This window comes from Cervus elaphus, chromosome 5 (genome assembly GCF_910594005.1).
Source record: "Cervus elaphus chromosome 5, mCerEla1.1, whole genome shotgun sequence".
NCBI classification, from domain to species: Eukaryota; Metazoa; Chordata; class Mammalia; order Artiodactyla; family Cervidae; genus Cervus; species Cervus elaphus.
The window spans coordinates 97,455,582-97,476,323 of record NC_057819.1 but is presented as its reverse complement, the minus strand read 5'-3'; the positions used below and the strand labels follow the sequence as shown (position 1 = coordinate 97,476,323).

The 20,742-nt window shown below is 36.3% G+C and overlaps 1 protein-coding gene across 2 annotated transcripts in view; it reads left to right on the top strand.

Moving 5' to 3' along the window:
* The window catches only part of UBE2G1 (ubiquitin conjugating enzyme E2 G1), an 85,504-nt gene that overhangs the window by 51,724 nt on the left and 13,038 nt on the right, over positions 1-20,742 (top strand). For both annotated transcript variants that reach the window (XM_043903454.1, XM_043903453.1), the window contains exons 2-4: positions 7,746-7,848; positions 15,537-15,634; positions 18,592-18,770. In XM_043903454.1, coding sequence (XP_043759389.1) covers positions 7,746-7,848; positions 15,537-15,634; positions 18,592-18,770 — 380 coding nt within the window. The remainder of the gene's footprint in view (positions 1-7,745; positions 7,849-15,536; positions 15,635-18,591; positions 18,771-20,742) is intronic.

Sequence of the window (20,742 nt, the reverse complement as noted above, 5' to 3'; positions counted from 1 at the left end):
AGGGCCTAACAGTCTATGCCCTGTGGGGAATCCCTGCCATAGTAAGTCTTGGCAGGGACATATGCGACGGCTGCTGTATTTAAGCACAAGCAACACCATGTTTAGGGCCTACTGTTGAAGAGCCCTTAGATAATAAATGTTTGAAGAGGGTATAAGCAAGGTGAAACATTGCAGGTAGCAGAACTTCCCGAAGTGCTATTTTAGGAGTGTGGTCCAGAATTCTGCCCAGCAAATTCTTTCGGAAGCAATTGCCAAATATTTGCAAGATAGGATCTCTGGCTCTTCTCTCTGTTCGTCTGCTCCATATTCCTTATGTGCTTGAGGCACAGTAAAAGAAATTCATCTAGGCTGAAAATATTTTCAATTAGGAAATCAGCTTGCCTTATCTAACCCTAGCCTAGGACATAGTGTAAAGAAAAAAATTCTGATTTTAAGCAAAACTTTTAAAGTTTACCAGAAATCTGTTAAGTTAATTGATGCATTTATAAAATCTTTAGAGGAAATATGAGCAAACCTTTGGTTGTTTGCTAATAACATTACTTTTTTCAGTATTGATTACTTAATGGAAGTTTGCAAGACCAGGGATATTTTCCCAGTTAATTCTGGTAACTAACTTTCTGGTGATATGTGTGTTTTAAAGTAGTGTGGCAATTTATTCATCTGATAATGAGGTCAAAATTATTTTGACAAACCATCTCAGTACTTAGGAGTAATTAGATAGTGTCTGGATAAAAGGTTCTATCTGACACTTCAACAGTTTGAAAGGAAGCCAGTGTAAAAATAGTCACTTTTACAGAAATGCACCTTACAACCAACTGTGTGTTACATAAATAACCTTGATAGGAATGCACATTCCCAGGAGCAGAAGACCACAGCCATCAAGACACAAAGGAAAGTCATTGCTACGCTATAAATATGTTTGGCTTTGTAGCTTAACTTAGTCAACTATTGGTCTTAGCAAAGTGTATTTACGATTAAAGTAGGTTATTTTTCTTAATACCCAAGTATAAAATGACATACTTGGGCATTTGAATGTTGTTATCCTGAGATACCTTGTAATTTTGCTAAAGCCCAGTGAAGGTTTATTTTCACATGGTCTACAAAATATTGTAAACCATTATTTTAGACTACATTAAAACTGTCTTTTTAGCATTTGAAAAAAACTTTTATGGAGAAAAAAATTTAAGAATATAATAACACCAAAGTAGACTGACTGTACAGTGAACCTGCATGTGCTCACCTAGACTCAACAGTTACTCGGTCACAACCAGTCTTGTTTTACCTGTCTCTGCCCACTCCCTTGTGATTTTAAAGCACAACCCAAACACCATCATCGTTTGTCTGTAAATGTTTCAGTCACTTTAAAGATTTATGTACCTCCTAAAAAGGTGGGAGTAAAAAACCATGTGGCATGACCACACTTGAAAAAATTAAAAATAGTTTAATATTGTTAGATTTAGTTAGCCTCTAAATTTGTGCATGTGTCATACATTTTTTAAAAGTCTGAATTCAGTCCTCTCTGTTGTTGCTTCTTACAGTATACTTATTGAAGATTCTAGACCTTGCCTTTTAGAATTTCCCAAAGTATAGATTTTGCTAATTGTATCTTGGGAATATTCTTTAACATATTTCTCTGTGTTTTCTATAAATTGGTTATTGTGTCTAGGGATTCTGGTTTGTGAGTCAGGTGAGATCACTTCATAAGTGGTGGCTTATTTATCAGGAGGAGTGTTAATGTCTGCTTGTCCTTTCTAAAATGCCTAGGTTAAAATGACAAAATGGCAAGGTTTCAGTAAGTTTGCATTTTTTAACTGGACTATCTCTGTAGGGAGAGATACCTCATTTGATCAAATAGTAGTTACTATTTGATTTCCTGACAATGCTGTTTGTATAGAAAAGGAAGAATAAATCTTGTGTGTGTGTGTTTTAAGGAAAAAAAAAGTGGTTTTCAAAATAACAAAATGGTTTACTAGCATCCTATAATGGGATCAGTCAATTTGTTGTTTCTTGTATCAGTTTATAAACTCATGGATTGAAACATATGTTTCAATCCTTAGTGGTTATTAACTGTTGATACTCAAATTGTCCCTTATTGGGCCAATGGAAGTCTCTTCAAGATGTCTGAGTCCTTTTAACAAGACCATAGTATTACTTGATAGCTTCCTTTTTATCTAATATGAGAGTTGAGCCTGGAACACTTCCTGCCCCAGACCTGAAATCAGTCATTTTTCTGAAGAGCCCTGCTCCATTTAAGTGTAGCTCATATTTGGAGACTATATTCTGGGCACTAAGGACACTCATTGCTGCAAATTGGTCATTTTTCTTGACTTTTTTAGTGGACAGAGCTCTGCATTTTTAAAGCTTTATCGTGAGTTCATATGGATACTTCTGATTCAAATTCGGGATTGAAGAGTTTTTACTTTTCATGTGTTTTCCTTTTTCTCTTTTAGTCTTATTCTTGAATAATGATTACATTATAGCAAGCCTGCTCATGCTTTATTTTCCACTACTTATACCTATCTAAATCATTATTCTCAAGGACATTACCTTGTCCTTGATTTCATTTTTAATTCACGGTTTGTAGACCATTTTGGCCCTCAGTGATTTCCAGATTCACAGCATGCATACATAACTCTCATTTAGCAGTCATCAATACTTTGGAATTTACTGAGTTTTAGAAATTAAAGTATAATATACACAAAGAAAAATGCATAAATATTATGTACAGCATGCCATTACTAGCATCCCAGAATCTCTTTCTTCCTTCCTTCCTATACCACTCACTCTCCATTGAAAGAAAAAGAAGAAAAGGTGACTGTTGTCCTGATTTCTGATGTTACTGATTAGTTTTGCCTGCTTTAGAACTTTAAAATTTTGTCTGAGCACTCGTGATATGAGAAAAAGAGAGCTCTTTCTAGCTGTTTCCAACTTTACTCATGTCAAGGTAGCATCCAGAAAAAAAGTATCATTATCTTTTTCACATTCAGAACTTCTCTGTAATATCTTAGGAATCTAAGTAGAAACCCAGGCATATACAGTTCTTGGTTTAAATATTTGTCTTAAGCAGGCTAGATTTTTGTGTATGTTAGCAATTTCCATTTCCCCTCATTGTATTTTTACTCTTTGCATGTTTCCCCTTTCTTTTGATTAACAGGAAATCTCTTTGTATTAGGGATATTAGACTTTACCTATTGTGCTGTAAATATTCTCTCCCAGTCTCTCATTTGTATTTGAACTTAATTGCTCTAGTGAATTTAAAATACCTTGTGTAGTATGTTCTGACTGTTGAGTTTTGTGTTCTGCTTAGGAATGCCACCTCCAACTAAAAGTATGTTAAAAAATAAATCTGCATCTTTTTTTTTCAGCTGACTTTTATTTATTTGTACTTGTATTCAAATACAGTATGAGGTATCTCTGTTAGCATTTAAATGTAGTAGGCTATGTAAACATCTTTCGTCGTCGGCCTTTCCCATTAAAAAGGGGATTTAAAAATGGAATTTCACTGTAATTTCATCTACATATGGCTACTACACTTTTCATTATAAACTTCTAGAGAAAATTTCCACCTGTATTTTTTACTTCACCTTCTTTTTGTCAATTGAGTGTTATCTGCATAGCTTTACAATTACACCGAAATTACCTATGCCCAGGGCAGCTTTGCCTTCTTTGAACTGAACCCAGTAGACTGAATTTAGGCCTCCTCTTTCCTAAACAGTGTGCATTTATTGTTGGCAACTTTCTCCTTGGAACGCATCTTCTTTGGCTTCTTTGATCTAGCTTTTTCCTGGTTTTCTTCCTACTTCTGTCATATTTGTAGCCGTTTCTTTTTTTTTTTTTCTTTAATCCCCCTGATATTGGTATTCTCTAGAATTCCTTCAGTTAGATTCTCCACAGTTCACACTTAGGCTCATCCTTGGGTGATACCATCAGCCTTATGGCTTCAGTTATCAGCAGTATTCTGATAACCCCCAGGTTTCTAGCTGAAATTTCTTTTGGAAACAATGTATTTATGTCCCATAGGTACATAAAGCCAAACCTATCATTTCTTTCCCCCCCTCTAAAATCAGCACATCTTTATTATAATTCCCATTTCAGAAAAAGAATAGACTCCTACCCAGTTTCTCTGCATAGAAACCTATTTGTCATTTTAAAAAATTGAGTTGAAACTCAGATAACATAAAATTAGCCATTTTAAAGTGTCCAGTGCAATGGTATTCACAGTGTTGTGCAACCACTGTTACTCTCTTCAGTTTCAAAACACTTTCATCACCCCACAAAATCTTCCAGACTCATTAAGTAATTGCACCCACGGCCCCCCACCCCCACTTTGCTTTTTGTCTCTGGATTTGTAGATATGAAAGGAATCATATGGTATGCAGCCTTGTGTCTGGTTTCTTTCGCTTAGCTTGATGTTCTTGAAGTTCATTGAGAACCAACATGCCACAATCGAAGTTCTAGCTTGTTGTAGCATGTACCAGCACCTAATTCCTTTTCTTACGGCTCAATTATATTCCATTGTATGTATATGTTATATTTTGTTTATTCGTTTATTGATGGACATTTGGATTCTACTTTTTGACTATGCTGCAGTATAAACATTTTGAGTATAAATTCCTATGTGGATGAATGTTTTCATTTCTCTTGGGGTTATACCTAGAAGTGTAATTACTGGGTTATATGGTAACTATGCTTATAAACTTTTTGAGGAGTTATATATTGTTGTTGACTTTTTAAACTCCCTATATCACCAATCTTGGTTGATTGATTCTACCTCCTATGTATCCATGTTTTCCATCATTATTCCCACTACTATATACTGAAGATACACTTCACAGAATTACTTTAATAGCTTCCTTTCCTTTTTTGGCTTCTTTGTCATCACATGGCCTTACTCTGTCACATACTTTTCACATTCTGAGAGATTGGTTTTTGAAAATGTAAATTTCATGAGATGACCTCTTTGTTTTAAAAACAAAGCAAAATAAAACGCGAACAAAAATTGTTCTCTGGGTAAAATCTAAACTAACATGGCTTACAAAGGCCCTTTGCTGTCCTCCTGACATTCTGTCTAGCTTCAGCTCCATGGTGTGTTGTACCCCTCTGCCGCCATACTGATCTCCATATTTCAGATTTTTGTAGTGTATGTTCTTCTGTCTAAGCCTTGCACTTACTCCACCCAAATCCTTTGTCTTATTTCAGATATCTCTTCTCTTTTTAGAAGCCTTTTTGTCTCTTCTTGATTCTATTGTGCTCTTCTTTGTGCCCCTCCAAATTCCTGTACCAATGTTGGACCATTTAATATACATTGTAATCGCCTTTTTACTTCTGTGAGAATCACGAGCTAATAGTCAAGTGCCAGGGGATGCAGTACAGACTAAAAGTATGATTAATAGGAATTTAGCAGAAGACAAGATTATTTGGTAAGTTATTTAGGGAAGGCTTCCTGGAGGAGGAATATGGTACTTGAATTGGACCTTGAAGGAAGCATTCATGAAAAGTATGATAATGGTTGGCCTCTATAGGTAGATTAAATCTGTTAAATGCCCATGGATCTAGGCTCTGAGGAGCCATGCTAGGGGCAAAAACCATGACAAAACCAAGATGGATGGACATCTTTCAGCATTACTTTTGCATTACTTAATGAAACAAGCCGTGGACACAGTCACTCCTGTAAAAGAGAAGAATGCAAAGAACATGTAAAAGATTTTTATAGAACTTGTGTATTGATGAAATACATAATGAGAAGCAATAATATACTTTATGGAAAGTGTAAGGAAGTTTTCAAGGGTAGTTTTGACCATATATGCTAATTTAAGAATTTACCCACCTATGTTTATAAAATTTCACTGGACTTCTAATGCAAGATTCAATAAATAGGTGATTTCTGGATAAATTATAAAATCTTCTGCAAGACTCTTACAGCTATTGTTGGAGAAAATGGTCTGAGTAATATACTAGTGTTTGTCCAGAGAAAGGTTAGAAATGAGATAACTCAGTGTAGAAATTACCTGTCCAGATTGTGATTGTCTATGCTCTACTCGCCCCTCAATTGACAGTAAAAGTGGGACTTGCAGATCTTTTCCAGAATGTCTGCAGCATATTGACACTCAGTGAATGTTTGCATTCATAAACAAAATAACCAGATTGAAATACAACTTATTTGCATTTTCAGTATTTAAAGAATGTCTTAGAATGGCTGTTTAAAAGTAAAACTGCATTTATTATATTTTGCAACACAGTACTGATTTAAAACTTTTTTTATAAAAGTCTGCTTTGCCAGTTAGGCAAAAATATTAGACTTAGAAATTAAAAAAAAGAACTTCCCTCAAATTTTGAGAAAAGAAGCCATTCATGTTTAAATATAAATAAACTTTCACTTTTGGCTCTCTCTGGGTTTCACTGGCATGTTGGGGTGTTAAATCTTAGTTTTTGAAATAAACACCTCTGATTCCTCAAAAAATTAAATATTTTCTTCTCAGTTAATAACACAGTTTGTTCAGTCTTCTATAGCACTGTGAGTTGCGTTGCACTTACTTATCATGGGCCCAAACTCCTTGAGGACGATGGCAGGAGTTAGGTGAGAGTCACAGACCTGCTCAGCCGCCGGGCAGCCGCGCTCAGCCGCTGTCCTCTGTGCTTTGTCCCCTCTTCTCAGTCTGAGCCAAGCAGTGCCTCTTGTTGGTGACTCATGTCTTTATATACAACACACTCTCAATCATGACAGTGGTGATGACCTCACAGCCATGTACATACATCAATGTGTAAGAAATGATATAATTTAAATACCTACAATTTACTGAATGTCAATTACATCTCGTTAAAGCTTTTTAAAAAAATCCTAACATGATGCCCACCATTGACGGGTCATTACTTTATTAAGCCCTGTGTCTCCAGGAACTGTTCAGACTTTGCTCTCTTTCTCATCTGCTCCTCTTAGGGGCCCTCATGGCCTGCGTCCCCCCACCTCACTAGTTCTTTGCCTTTGTCTTATCCCCAGCCCCCATCATTCTCTATCCATGCTAGAGCACTCTCTCTGGAAGAGGAAAATCTCATGTTGCTAGTGTTCCTGTAGGCTCCAGCTATTATTCTTAAGCCATTCCTGGATGCTGGAAACTGTGGCCAGCAGAAGGTTCAACATACATAGGCAGGACAGATGGAATCTGTCCTCTTTGTGTACTCACAGAGTCTGTTGGGCCACACATGGACACCCGCCATAGACATGTATCCCCAAGAATGCAGAGGACTTAGTCATGCAGATACATAGTTACTTGTATAAATTAAGATTGGTTATATAGCAAATTCCAGTGAAAAGGGACCAGGCACTCTATTGGTATTTCTCAAAGGCCAAAACCTTAAAGACCATACCATACCATAAGAATTATCAGAAATACTGGTTTGATTTTCCTCTGAACCAGAATCCCTGGGGATAAGTCTGACACCTGCATTTTAATAAGCTCTCTGTCCCACTATCCCTGTATACCACCAGAGAGCTACTTAGAATGGTAGGAACCTTGCTGGAAACCAGGTAGATGTAAAAGGGAGGTAGAAGGTGATCTTCTGGATAGCTTGCTTTGCCCATTGCTTCCTTGTGTTATAGAAATGGAAAGGTTTTGACATCAGGTAACATTTTGTTAATGGGTCTAGGTGTATTCATTTAACAGTTTAAAATTTTTAATGTTCTGTAATGAATGTTGGGTGAAGATTATGTACTTAAATTTTTTTATAAAACTTTTTTTTTCCCACAGAACTCAACAAAAATCCAGTGGAAGGCTTTTCAGCAGGTTTAATAGATGACAATGATCTCTACCGATGGGAAGTCCTTATTATTGGTCCTCCAGATACACTTTAGTAAGTATAATGGAACTGACATCCAAGTGGAACTCTTTTAATAATTTAAATATAAACTATTTTGACAAACTGAAGTTTCCCAGTTTACAAGAATGATTGTTAATCACTTTTAATTAATCACTATTAACTGATATAAAGATAGACAACAGTGTGGTGTTATCAAAGAACAAAGAAAAGATGGACTTTCTTATATATGTAGTACATTTTTAGATTCAGAGACCACACACAGTCTGATTTTCTGTTCCATGTGTTTGCAGGTCAACTTAAACTTGCTAATATTTAATGTTCTATAAGATGGATCATGACTGTCTGATGTCAATGACTAGTACAAGTTGAATGCTTTTTATAGAAGTTGAGGTGTTGGGGAAAAATGCAGCAGCCTTCTCAAAACCATACAACTGAGGGATAGCAAGGTCTTTCTTGGGAACTATTCTTGGTCACTCAACCTTGGTCCTTGATGGTAGGAAGCAGCAAGGATTTGGATACATAAGACTTTTTTTTGACAGTGAAATAGTTTTATTTTAGATGTTCTGAATGGTAACTCCATTGCCCTCCCTCTGTACCTCCCCAACCTGATGGAAGAGAAAATTCAGAGCTAGTTATATACCAGAGCAAACTGGTATATGACATACACAGTTGAGCTGTAATATTGATTGGGAGGTTTTCTAAGGTCTGAGGAAAAATGATTTATGTTTTGTCACAACTGTTGCTGATCAAAATTTTTGCTGATTTTATTTCCCAATGGTACATTTGCATTGGTAATTGTTGCAAGCTAAGATAACTCAATCTAAGTCACTCTACAGTGATAGTTTGGTAGATAACAGTAGTCAATGAAAGCCATCCTAGAGGTCTTCCCCCACAACCTTAATATTATTTGAAAGTAAATTTCTTACCAAGTTTTGCACACAAAATCATACTTATGCCTGTCTTCTGAGCCTGATGAGGTTCTGTTCTGGGTTTCTAAATCAAAACACATTGCATGAAGGTTTACTCAAGGAAGACACAGCAAGATTCCAGTGACAGAATCTTGTTAGTCCTAAAGTTGGTTTGTGATAACAAGAGAAGTTCTTCTAAACTAATGTCTAAGTAGAAAATGAGTGAGGCATCCAGGTTTGACCTCCCATCTCTAAGGACCTCACACAGTTTTTATACTTTTTTCATGAGATGGTGGCAAGCATCTCTAAATGTTACTAGCTGGTCCGTATACATGTTGTGTCCCTTCAGCTTCATCAAAGAAAGACACTTTAATACTTATTGTGCTAGTTAACAGGCCATCCTTCCTACCAATGAGAACCTATTTCTGGCCTTTCATATACATTTAAAAAGTGCTGTCTGTCTATCTGAGGCGTGGATAACAGAAGCATTTGTGGCAGCTCCTCTGGAGTTGCTGACTGGCTGCCATTTCCTCACTGTCCCTTACTGATGAGAGCACTGACTGCACCGAGGCTACAGTTTAACCTCAGTGCCAAATATACTTTGAACATCCTGTGAACAGTGAAGCCTTAATGCCGTTGACAGACCTTATAATTATCATCCAAATTTACCTGGGTATGATTCCTTTCTATCAATGACCTTTTCAAAAGTCATGTGAGTACATGCTGGAAGTTGTGAAATTCTTTATAAAGCCTTCAGGAAGGGGGTTTAAGATTTATTGAGTGTTGGCCATCCCTTTTAGCAACTTCCTATTTAGAATTGTTTCAAAAATAAAGCATTGTAGGCATTTACACTACTTACTAATTTAGTTTCCTAACTTTTTGAGCGCTCTTACGCTAGATGCTATGAACATGGCCTTAAGTCAGTTAACGGGTGCTGCTCCGAGGCAGTTACAAGTTTAGCTGGCAGAGCTGCTCACTGGTCGTTATCTGATACACTTTGGGGCCGGCCACGATGGAGGGAGGCATCGGGATACGGTGGGAACTCACTGCGGGTGTGGCAGGTTTCCAGTGTGCTGGGGAATGTTTCCCAGAGGAGGAGATGTCTAAAGTGAGAGCTGAAGAGCTAGTCACTGTTACTAGTTCGTAGGCTTCGGCTATAAGCAAAGGAAATCTGATTTTAGCTGGCTTAGAAAGTAAGGAAATTTGTTTTCTTGACAGAGATAGTAAAATGGTTACAACAGTTTTGAGCATTTCAGTGTATGCTGAAAAGGAAGAAGTGAAGGTAGTTTCTGCTTGTGTTTTATGTATTCTATAGAAGTAAGAATAGAGCCTCCAATTAAAATAAAAAAAATAAAAAAATAAGAGTGAGCTAAAGTAAAAAAAGTAAAAAAGAAAAGGTAATTTTTTATGTATTTCAATGTAGAAAAGCCTTTTTTCTGGAAGCTCTCCAGCAGACTCTTGTCTCATTTGTTGGAATCAAGTTGCTTCATCATTCCTTACCCGGTAACTGGCAAGATGAATGAGATTGCCACATTTGGTTTAATTATTCTGGGATTGAAGAGATTTGGGATTGTCAATAGCTAGTAAGGATTAACTAGACAAATACTCTGGCAGTAACAGTGGGCTTAGGAGATGGGGATAAGTAGGAGATGGGGATAAGTGGAAGGGAAGCTGGGGATAGAGCATTTCATAGGGAGAAAGAAATGTTTGTGTACATAGGTCTGGAAAATAAGGGACAGAACAAGGGAATGGCAACTGAGCAAAACGACTATAAGGAATTTCAAAAAATGAGGTTGGCTAGAGAGTTGAGGGCTAGAAAATGTTTGTAAACACTGTTAAGGATTTAGGATTTTTCTTTGTCCTGAGGACAAAGCATAACCATTGGGGAGTTTTACATCAAGAGTTATCAGGTTTATATCTTAGAATGTGCATCAGATTCTAAGTATCGTAACTTTGGAATTATAAATTTTATCTTCCTTCAGCTTACTTGTGTTTTATTTCTGCAGTAAAATATTTTAAACTATTGTTTAAAAAAATTGGGGGAGGGCATCTATAGTGTAAGAAGGGGCTTCCTTGATAGCTCAGCTGGTAAAGAATCACCTGCAATGCAGGAGACCCTGGTTTGATTTCTGAGTCAGGAAGATCCCCTGGAGAAGGGATAGGCTACCTACTCCAGTATTCTTGGGCTTTCCTGGTGGCTCAGACGGTAAAGAATCTGCCTGCAGTGCGGGAGACGTGGGTTCGATCCCTGGGTTGGGAAGATCCCCTGGAGGAGGGCATGGCAACACACTCTAGTATTCTTGCCTGGAGAATCCCCAGGGACAGAGGAGCCTGGTGGGCTACCGTCCATGGGGTCTCAAAGAGCCAGACACAACAGAGCGACCAAGCATGCATAGTTAAGAAATGGACTGAAGTAGGGAGATGAACAGCCTTGCTCAGGGGATGGCACACTTGTGCCTAGGACAGGGCCCTGAGAAAAGCAGGGGAAGTTAGCCAGACATTTAGCAAAAGGTTTTATAGAAGGAAGCTTTCTAAAACGCCACCGAGAAGCAAGTAGTTAATGCTGTTTGTTGATTTAACAGTAAGGAAGTTACTGGTATTCAGTGGAGTGAAGAGGGTAGAGGCCTTCTCGTGGTTGTTGGAGGAGTGTTATTTGAAATGAGACACAGATCTTAAGTGTAAGTAACTGACTATGAGGAGAAACAGAGAGGCTGGTAATGGGGGGAGGGGTTATAGTATTGAAAGTAGTTAATGTGAGCTTAGATGGTATCCAAACCTAAGTGATTGATCCATCAGTTAGTAATTAATTAGGTCATTTCTGTAATAATAGAATGATTGCTGTACTAAAATTCTTTAAAGCCTAGTGTAGCTCATGGTGGTGCCATTAACCCTCATTTAGCCACTAGAGGGCACCCCACACTCCTTACTATCCATGTGTCAATAACTGGTATATTCAGGCATTACTTTATTGATAGTTGCTTTGAGTATTAATTTAGCTGTTGCATTTATCTTCACACAGTATTAACTTTTTATTGCTGCTCTTGCCATTGGCTCAGACAGTAAAGAGTCTGCCCACAATATGAGAGACCTGGGTTCGATCCCTGGGTTGGAAAGATCCCCTGGTGAAGGAAACAGCAACCCACTCCAGTTTTCTTGTCTGGAAAATCCCATGGACGGAGGAGCCTGGTGGGCTACAGTCCATGGGGTCACAAAGAGTTAGACACAAACTGAGCGACTAACACTTGCCATTAATTAATGTTTCTGGAGATACTAAAAACAGATTCTTGAGGCTTTCTCTCTATGAAAAATAACCTGAAACTCGTGTGACAACCTGCTATTTTCAGACTAATGATTATCACGTAGTGTGACTAGCTACCCATTACCACGTAAAGAATAATATCAGGTAGTAGCAGCAGTAGGCTTTGAAAGAAACTTTAGGAGACATGGGTTTCACTGTGAATTATAGATTTTATAAATTTGTATTAGTAAATGGTATGTAACTTTTGCTGTATCTCTTTTTCATCACTCATGACTGGTGTGCTCAAGAAGTATGTTTTATATTGTGTCCTACCTCTGGCAATGGTGTGAAAAATTTGTAGAATCTTGGAAGATTATATGTATCTTGTTATTGCCTTAGCTTGAGTGTATATAGAAAATGAAGAGTTGACTAACCAAATTTCCGGATTAATATTCTTTTACCGTAACAAAATTCTTATACAGTCTGTTTAAAACTTAGCTGCACAAGCTATATATATATATATATATATTTTTTTTTTATTAGTTGGAGGCTAATTACTTCACAACAAAGCTATATATTTTGTAATGAACTTTTAGAAGGAATGAACCTGGTGCCCATGTGACTTAGAAATTGATTGATCAATGGCAGTACCCGATCATTTATCATTTAGTGCTTAAGAATGTGAGTTTTGGAGAATATCTTTGTTTACCTCCCTGAGTCTACTACTGTTATTATCCCTGTGAATTTTAAGTTATTTAAACTTCATCTTGTTTCATTTCTAGCTTAAACCTTGTGCCTAGAAAGGGTTCAGAAGGTTCAGTGTTTTACTGTTTGTAGTCACAGAAACATTGGAGGCCATCAAATATTTTATGAAGGTAATAAATTGTGACAGGTAAAAATGAATCAACAGAAGACAGATGTGAAAAGGAATATATAAAAGAACAATGTTGATGGCAACATATGGTATATCATTTAAAGAAAGTAAATATGGCTGAATGATAGGATCTGACAAAGTAGAAATGATAGGCTCTTACCCTTGTAAGATTTTTATACATTTAATACACAGTAAGGGAAGTCTAATAGAAGAAACTTGAACTGGCCTAGAACATCATGCTAGTAATCATATGTAATATGATATATCTGTAATTATATATAGCAGTTATACTCTTACACTGTTAATATCTATGAAGAGAAAGTAGGAAAGCATCATTTAAACCATTGATGCTTTTCATAAAACGTTGGTTTTGCTCATCATAGTAGCATCTTTATGTATTTGAAAAATAGTGAATATGTGACATTTTAATATTTATTTAACCATGTTTTGTACACTATGTTTTGAGTTTTAGGCTTAAAAAAAGAGTAGGATTTTCACAGGTGTTAGAGAAGTTAAGGATTCCACCGGTAGGAAAAAAACTGAAGAATTGCATGATTGATTCAGAATGGATGAGGACATTGCAGACAAAAAAAAAAAAAAAAATTGTGTACTTTAAACTTTTAAGGATAATCCAGTTAATTAAATTTGATCAAAATTTTTAATAGACTAAGGTAATCTTTCATGGTAGGGATTTCAGCCAGCTGTTGTAAAGCTTTTAAGTGGATCTGATATCAGTCAAAATTTAGGGACCCAGGAAAGCTAACTTGGTATCAGGGAATGGCCTTACCAATGGTTTAAAGTACATGGGTTTTGTGGTAGCTGTTCTGATGTTCTTTTACATAGATTCTTGCCTAGTTTTTATATTTGTGGCTTTCGAAGTGTTTTTTTTAAAACCACAACCCATAATCAGAAATGTTTTACATTATGACCCTCTGTATACTTAATACACTTCATAGAAGGAAGCATGTATGTAAGCATAAAGAGAAACATGTTCCACTCAGAGCCCAGTGGCCTTTCCTAAGTATTCAGAAGTATTTGGTGTTAATGATCTACCTTTCTTGAACACTGTCCTGTCATCTTGCTTTTATGATCAGAAAAAAGCAATGAGAATATATACTTGCTTTGGTTAAAACTTCAAGTGATATCAAAATGTACAAAGCAGAAAGTAAAAAGTCTCATAATCCCGTGCTTCAGAGTTAACCACTTTTGTGTATTGGTGTCATGTTTCCAGACATTTTTCTATTTCTATACAAACATACCCTCACTTTTTCTTGTTAAAGACAAATGGGCTTATTCTGTAGATACTTTTTAAAAACTTAACAATAGATTGCTCATTTCATTCCAGTATTTATTACTGATACTTTTCTTGATATTTTCCTCTGACCCTAGAATGGTAAGTGCTATAAATCAGTGATCTCTAATGTCTTGTTCTCTGTCATATCCGTTTACGTACAGCAGTGCCTTCTCAAGGTAGATAATCAATATCTATTTGTTTAATGAATGAAAACCATTTAATGAGCTGAGAATTCTATTATTTACTGATCTGAAACAAACACAGTCAGATGACCCTGCATCTGACCCTGCTCTATGGGGGTATATATCTTATAATAAAAGAATCAGAGGTGTGAATTCCTTTTGCAGTAAAGAAATGGAAAAGAAGTCCACATGATAGAGGGACACAGGGGCTAGATTGGGTAGCCAAGTAAAATCTTTCTCAAGAGGTAACATTTTGGCTGAGTTGTGAATATAACAAAGGGAGAAGCGCCTTTGAAACAGAGGAAACGCGGTACCAAGGTCACTAGTCAGAACTTTGTCATTTTTGCCCCATAAGGCTGACTTTTTTATTGGTTTTCTGCAACATTGACTTGTGTTGTTTTGACTGTTGTTTAGGAACAGTTCCTAAGCACAGCAGTCACTAGTCACTTGTGGCTGTTAGAATTAAACAAGATAAAAAATTCAGTTCATCAGTTGTATTGGGTTGGCCAAAAAGTTCTAGCCATATTATATGTGGTTGGTGGCTACCATGTTGGAGAACGTAACTATAGACTGTCTCCAGTGTGCAGAGTTCTATTGCGTAGCACTACTTTGAAACACACCAGAATATAAACTCCTTGAGAGACTATGCTTTGTTCACTGCTGTACTCCCAGTGTCTGGCACGTAAAGACTAAATAAATACTTGTTAAATGATAAGATGAATAAATGGATGGATGGATGGTTGGAGGTCAGCACAACTGTTCCCAGAGAGGCAATAAGAAAATGCATAAGCTCTCAGATGAGAAAAAGCTTGTTGCGTTTAAAGAACAGAAAGAAGAATGACCGGGATGAGAGAGGAGTGATAGGTTGAGATCAATATAGAGAAATTGACAACTTGACCCTGATAGGCAATGTTAAAGAACATTTGAGTTTTAAGTGCAGTGGGAAGCAATAAAAAGATGTGTGTAGCACAACAGTAGCGTGATCTGATCTGGATGCCTTTTTAAAGCTGTTTCTTTCATTTTACTGTTTTTTGAGAGTTTAATAAGGTGGTAGGTATGACAGTTTATACTAAACTTGGTATTTGAGTAAGTAAACTGCTTGAAATCCAGATTATTTATTTCGTTTATAATGTTAGCACTAGCATCCTTGTTTTATGTTTGTTTTTAATAATTATCTTACTTATAAGCAGGAACTTTAGGCAAGAACTTGTTTTTGTTTTTCCAGTGAAGGTGGTGTTTTTAAAGCTCATCTCACTTTCCCAAAAGATTATCCCCTTCGGCCTCCTAAAATGAAATTCATTACAGAAATCTGGCATCCAAATGGTAAGTTTATCTAGTTTTACTTTTACATTTGCAAGTATGATGGCCTGTCACTGAAGTTTTCAAGGTCAATACGTAAGATGTTGTTCTCAGTGAAATTGTGTTGGAATTTTTATACTAGGTTCATTGTGTTTGTTATGTACATGGTCTTGGATTAGATTCCTTCTAAAAGAAAGAGTAACGGATCAAATGGAAAAAGTTTATTTATTTACTTAGTTCTCAGCTATGATGTTCACAGCTGAGATGTTCATGAGTTCATGGGTGATACTGAGCATTAATAGAGCTCTTAAAATTGAGATTATTTCCAAGGTATTATGTGATTCATTGGCTATTACAGAGAACACAGAAGTAGTCAAACTTGGATTTTTCATTTTTATTTTCTCATCTTAGTTCCTAGACTATGGACACTCTTAAATATGTTGTTTTTCATAAGAAAAAGGGATGTCTTACCTATGTCATAAGATGATTGATAGGGTCAAATGAGATAAAACTCTGCGTGTTTAGATCTTTGGAAAGTATCTAACAGTGCTGTGCATAAAATGGTGACATTGACTTTTTTTTACCCGAAGTTGTACAACCATTTAAAATTCACTTTGTGAGCCAAAGGTTAGTCTAGATAAACTATGTTTGTACACAGTCTCCCTGAACTTTTGGCCTTGTTTTGTATGATTGAGCTTGCAAGAATTTCTTTCCTAAGTATTTTGACTATAAGTATTTTGTAATCAGTATTGTCTTTTTAGACTGTTAAACCAGTCTGCATTCTACTTCTCATAACCCAGACATTGTGTTGCAAGGAAGAGAAACTCTTCTATATTAGTTTAAGCAAAAATCAGTGAGAGTAATGGATGCATGAATAAACCAAGGCTTGGTTACAAGGAAATGTAATAGAACTCAGTGATCTGAAAAACAGTTGAGTCTTAGAACAGAATATAACTGATGAATGGAAAACTTTGGGAATCAAGGAGGCCACCATATTTCATCACATCTTAGGTAGCAGTGATCACAGCAGACATAGTTATTTTTTGCACCAGTGTGATGGGAAAAAAAGAATTTCTTTATGGTAGAACACGTTAGTGATAGTCCTGCACAATGTATGGATGCATGAATCGACCACATCTGCCCCTTGTTGCTTGGACATATGGTTCATTTCTTCCTAGGCTCTTGGCAGTTTCCCCTGCCTTCTCTTGAATTATTCAATGTGTAATAGTCAATTTTTTTGCACCTGTTTGAAAGGAAAATGTAACAAAAAGTTTCTGAATGCTCTCTTGCATGAATTAGCCCGTGTTACTGTTGGTAAAGCCTCTTGGAGCTTTAGTTTCTTTGTCTGTGAGTTACATGAGAGCAATACATGGACTTGAATTATTAAGAGGAATGATAGCACTGGCCTTTTCACTCAATTATCAGCTCAATTATTTCACTCAGATATCTTGCCTTTTTAAAAAAATTACTACAGTTTTAATAGGTAATAGGTATTAAGCATAAAAGCCTCATTCTAAGAGGTTTAAAATGTTTTCTGTATGTTTAAAATGAAATGACATGAGGTTAAAATTTTAAAGATGCTAAATTATAGCAATTTCTATAAAAGGAAAATGGATCTTAAGTCGATTCTCTCTGGTAGAATTTTGTGCAAACATTTGATATTAAATGTTCTCAAAAACATATGACTTCCTTTTCTCAAGGAAAAATTTATATTATGTGGTGAGGAAAATGTCTTAACACTATATTATCATTTTCTGTTTAACTTTATAGTGCTGTTACAAGTTTTACTGTTGTTATTCTTGCCTGTTGATCTAGTTATTTCATTTTAGCTAATAGATTATATTAGAAGGTGTAGGTGAGTTGGGATGAGGAGTGTTAATTGTAGAATAGTTCATGTACAATACACTGAAGGCCTGGGTCTTAAATGTTGCATTCACTGCTAAACTCCCTGTGGCACGTGGGTGCCTGGCATACAGCATATGCACTCAGAAAGCATTAGTCGTAGAGCCACACGCATACAAGCTTTGATGCTGGTTCCCCAGAGGCGAAAAATACGCTTTAACATTATACCTATCATAAATTTGTTGGACTTTAGGTAGGAAGTCAGAAATGAACATAAGTATTGTTATTGGTTATTTATAGGATTTGCAGATTTGGTTGTGTAATGTAAAGAAGTTAGTGGAATAGGACCCCATTCCCCCTTTTGATCAACAATTAATTTATGGCTTGGATTTTAAAATAGGTCTATAGATTAGAGACCTAATGAATGTATGCTGATGAGTTTTCACTGGCACTATAAAATGATCTTTTTGGAGAAGGAAATGGCAACCTACTCCAGTACTCTTGCCTGGAAAATCCCATGGATAGAGGAGCCTTGCAGGCTACAGTTCATGGGGTTGCAAAGAGTTCGACACTTCACTTTGTGGATTTTTGTGTGGATTTGTGTGTGTGTGTTTTCCCTGAAGATATAATTTTGCCTTTATGTGATTTAAAAAGTACTTTATGATGTTATTTTTTATTTTTTTCTTAGGAAAGTCTTAGACCTTTGACTATCAACAATTTCAATCAGTAAGTTGTTAGGGAAACTAGGAAATCATAGAGAAACTCAGTTCTGGTGTTTGGACCATATACTTTGTATAAATGAACAGATTCAATAGATACCATTTATTTCATTATATTTATTACATGTAAATGCTAGGTACCATCTACATATTAACTTGAAATTTTGCAGAAATGAAAAAGATAGCTTACATTTCTTTTGGGTTTGTCAGGTGGATTCTATTTGGTAGAATCTCTGGTCTTCCTAAAAGGTTAATAGGTTCCATTTTGGAGATTAACTTCTGTGCATTCTGTGGGACAGTGGTACTGACTCTTACACAGATACCATGGGAATCAGGATCATATCAAATAATATGTATTTTACGTATAGCCAATTTTTTTTAAAGTATTTAAAACTGGAATCTTACTCTCTAATTTTGCAGTTGATAAAAATGGTGATGTATGCATTTCTATTCTTCACGAACCTGGAGAAGATAAATATGGTTATGAAAAGCCAGAGGAACGCTGGCTGCCTATTCACACCGTGGAAACCATCATGATTAGTGTCATTTCTATGCTGGCAGACCCCAATGGAGACTCACCTGCTAATGTTGATGCTGCGGTAAGGTGGTCACATGGACACATCTGCTCTCCCCTTTAATTAAGCTTGATTAAAACTATATACTTTTATATGTATATGTATGTGTTTGTGGATGTGTATTGATATGTCTTTATTTTCATTTATTTTTCTCATAAATCTTATTTTACCACCAAATAGTTGTACCTTTTAAGAATAAGGATGCTATCCTACATAATTGTAAAACTATTATTATACTTAATATCTAGTCGCTATAAGGTCCATATTACTTGCAAGCATTTATTTTTAAAACTTTCAGACCTACAAAACGTTGGATACCCTATACCCTACACATAGATTGTGGCATCTGGTCCCATCACTTCATGGGAAATAGATGGGGAAACAGTGGAAACAGTGTCAGACTTTATTTTTTTGGGCTCCAACATCATTGCAGATGGTGATTGCAGCCATGAAATTAAAAGACACTCCTTGGAAGGAAAGTGATGACCAACCTAGATAGCATATTAAAAAGCAGAGACATTACTTTGCCAACAAAGGTCCGTCTGGTCAAGGCTATGGTTTTTCCAGTGGTCATGAATGTATGTGAGAGTTGGACTGTGAAGAAAGCTGAGCGCCAAAAAATTGATGCTTTTGAACTGTGTGTTGGAGAAGACTCTTGAGAGTCCCTTGGACTGCAAGGAGATCCAACCAGTCCATCGTAAAGATCAGTCCTGGGTGTTCATTGGAAGGACTGATGCTGAAGTTGAAACTCCAGTACTTTGGCCACCTCATGCGAAGAGTTGACTCATTGGAAAAGACCTTGATGCTGGGAGGGATTGGGGGCAGGAGGAGAAGGGGACGACAGGATGAGATGGCTGGATGGCATCACTGACTTGATGGACAGGAATTTGAGTAAACTCCGGGAGTTGGTGATGGACAGCAAGGCCTGGCATGCTGTGATTCATGGGGTTGCAGAGTCGGACACGACTGAGCGACTGAACTGAACTGAACACATAGATTCACAATTGTGGAGATTTTGCAACATTGTTGTTATTGTTAACATTATTGTCATTATTTGCTAAACTGAGAAGGCTTTATAGATCTTTATATTTAAATACTTCAGCATGTATCTCCTAAGAATAAAGAGAGGGGGCAAGGAAGAATCCAGAATTTAGGAACTTATTTTATTTTGTATTCATGTTTTATTTATTTATTTTTACTTAGTTTTTTATTTTTCAATCTTCTTTCTTTTCCTTTAAAAAAAATTATTTTTGTTTCTGTTTTTTTTTTGCCTGCACCATGTGGCATATGGAATCTTAGTTTCCTGATCAGGGATTGAACTTGTGGCCCTGCAGTGGAAGCGTGGAGTCTTAACCACTAGGGAAGTCCTGTATTCATGTTTTATTAGTCTTTTTTTAAATCTAGAATAGTCCTAGTTCCTCAGTCATCTATCCCTCTTTAAAATTCCTTTTGCTCTAATTCTTGGAAACTTTGTTAGGATATGTGAAAGCCAGTAGGTTAAATTCACCTTTTTTTTTTTTTTCCCCCTCTTGTTAATTCAAATCTACATAAAAACTTGGGGGTAAAATCTTACTTGTAGAAAAACACTACATAAACCACCTTTCATTTGATCTTAGCCAAAAGGCCAAGAAGTGATATAACCACTTCTCAAATCTCTGGCTTTGAATTTTTTAATTTAGTAACTGAATTGAAGTAAACACTGACAGAAAATCATTCTAACTTTATACTTAGTCAAGTATCAGTCCAAACAACATAAGGAGTGTATGTGTGCAGAATTGGTTCTCCTTAGGAGTGTGTGAATGATAAGCCAGATATTAAACTCAGATTAAAAAAAAATAAGAGTGAGTTGGAGGAAGAGAGGTGTCAAATGCCAAAATGAAGAACTAATTACTTTCCATACCAAATACCCATACCTGGAGCTCTAATTCTAATGGTCTTCAGATACTTTTATAAAATCTATATATCATCATTATTACTTCAGGACGGTATTAAAATT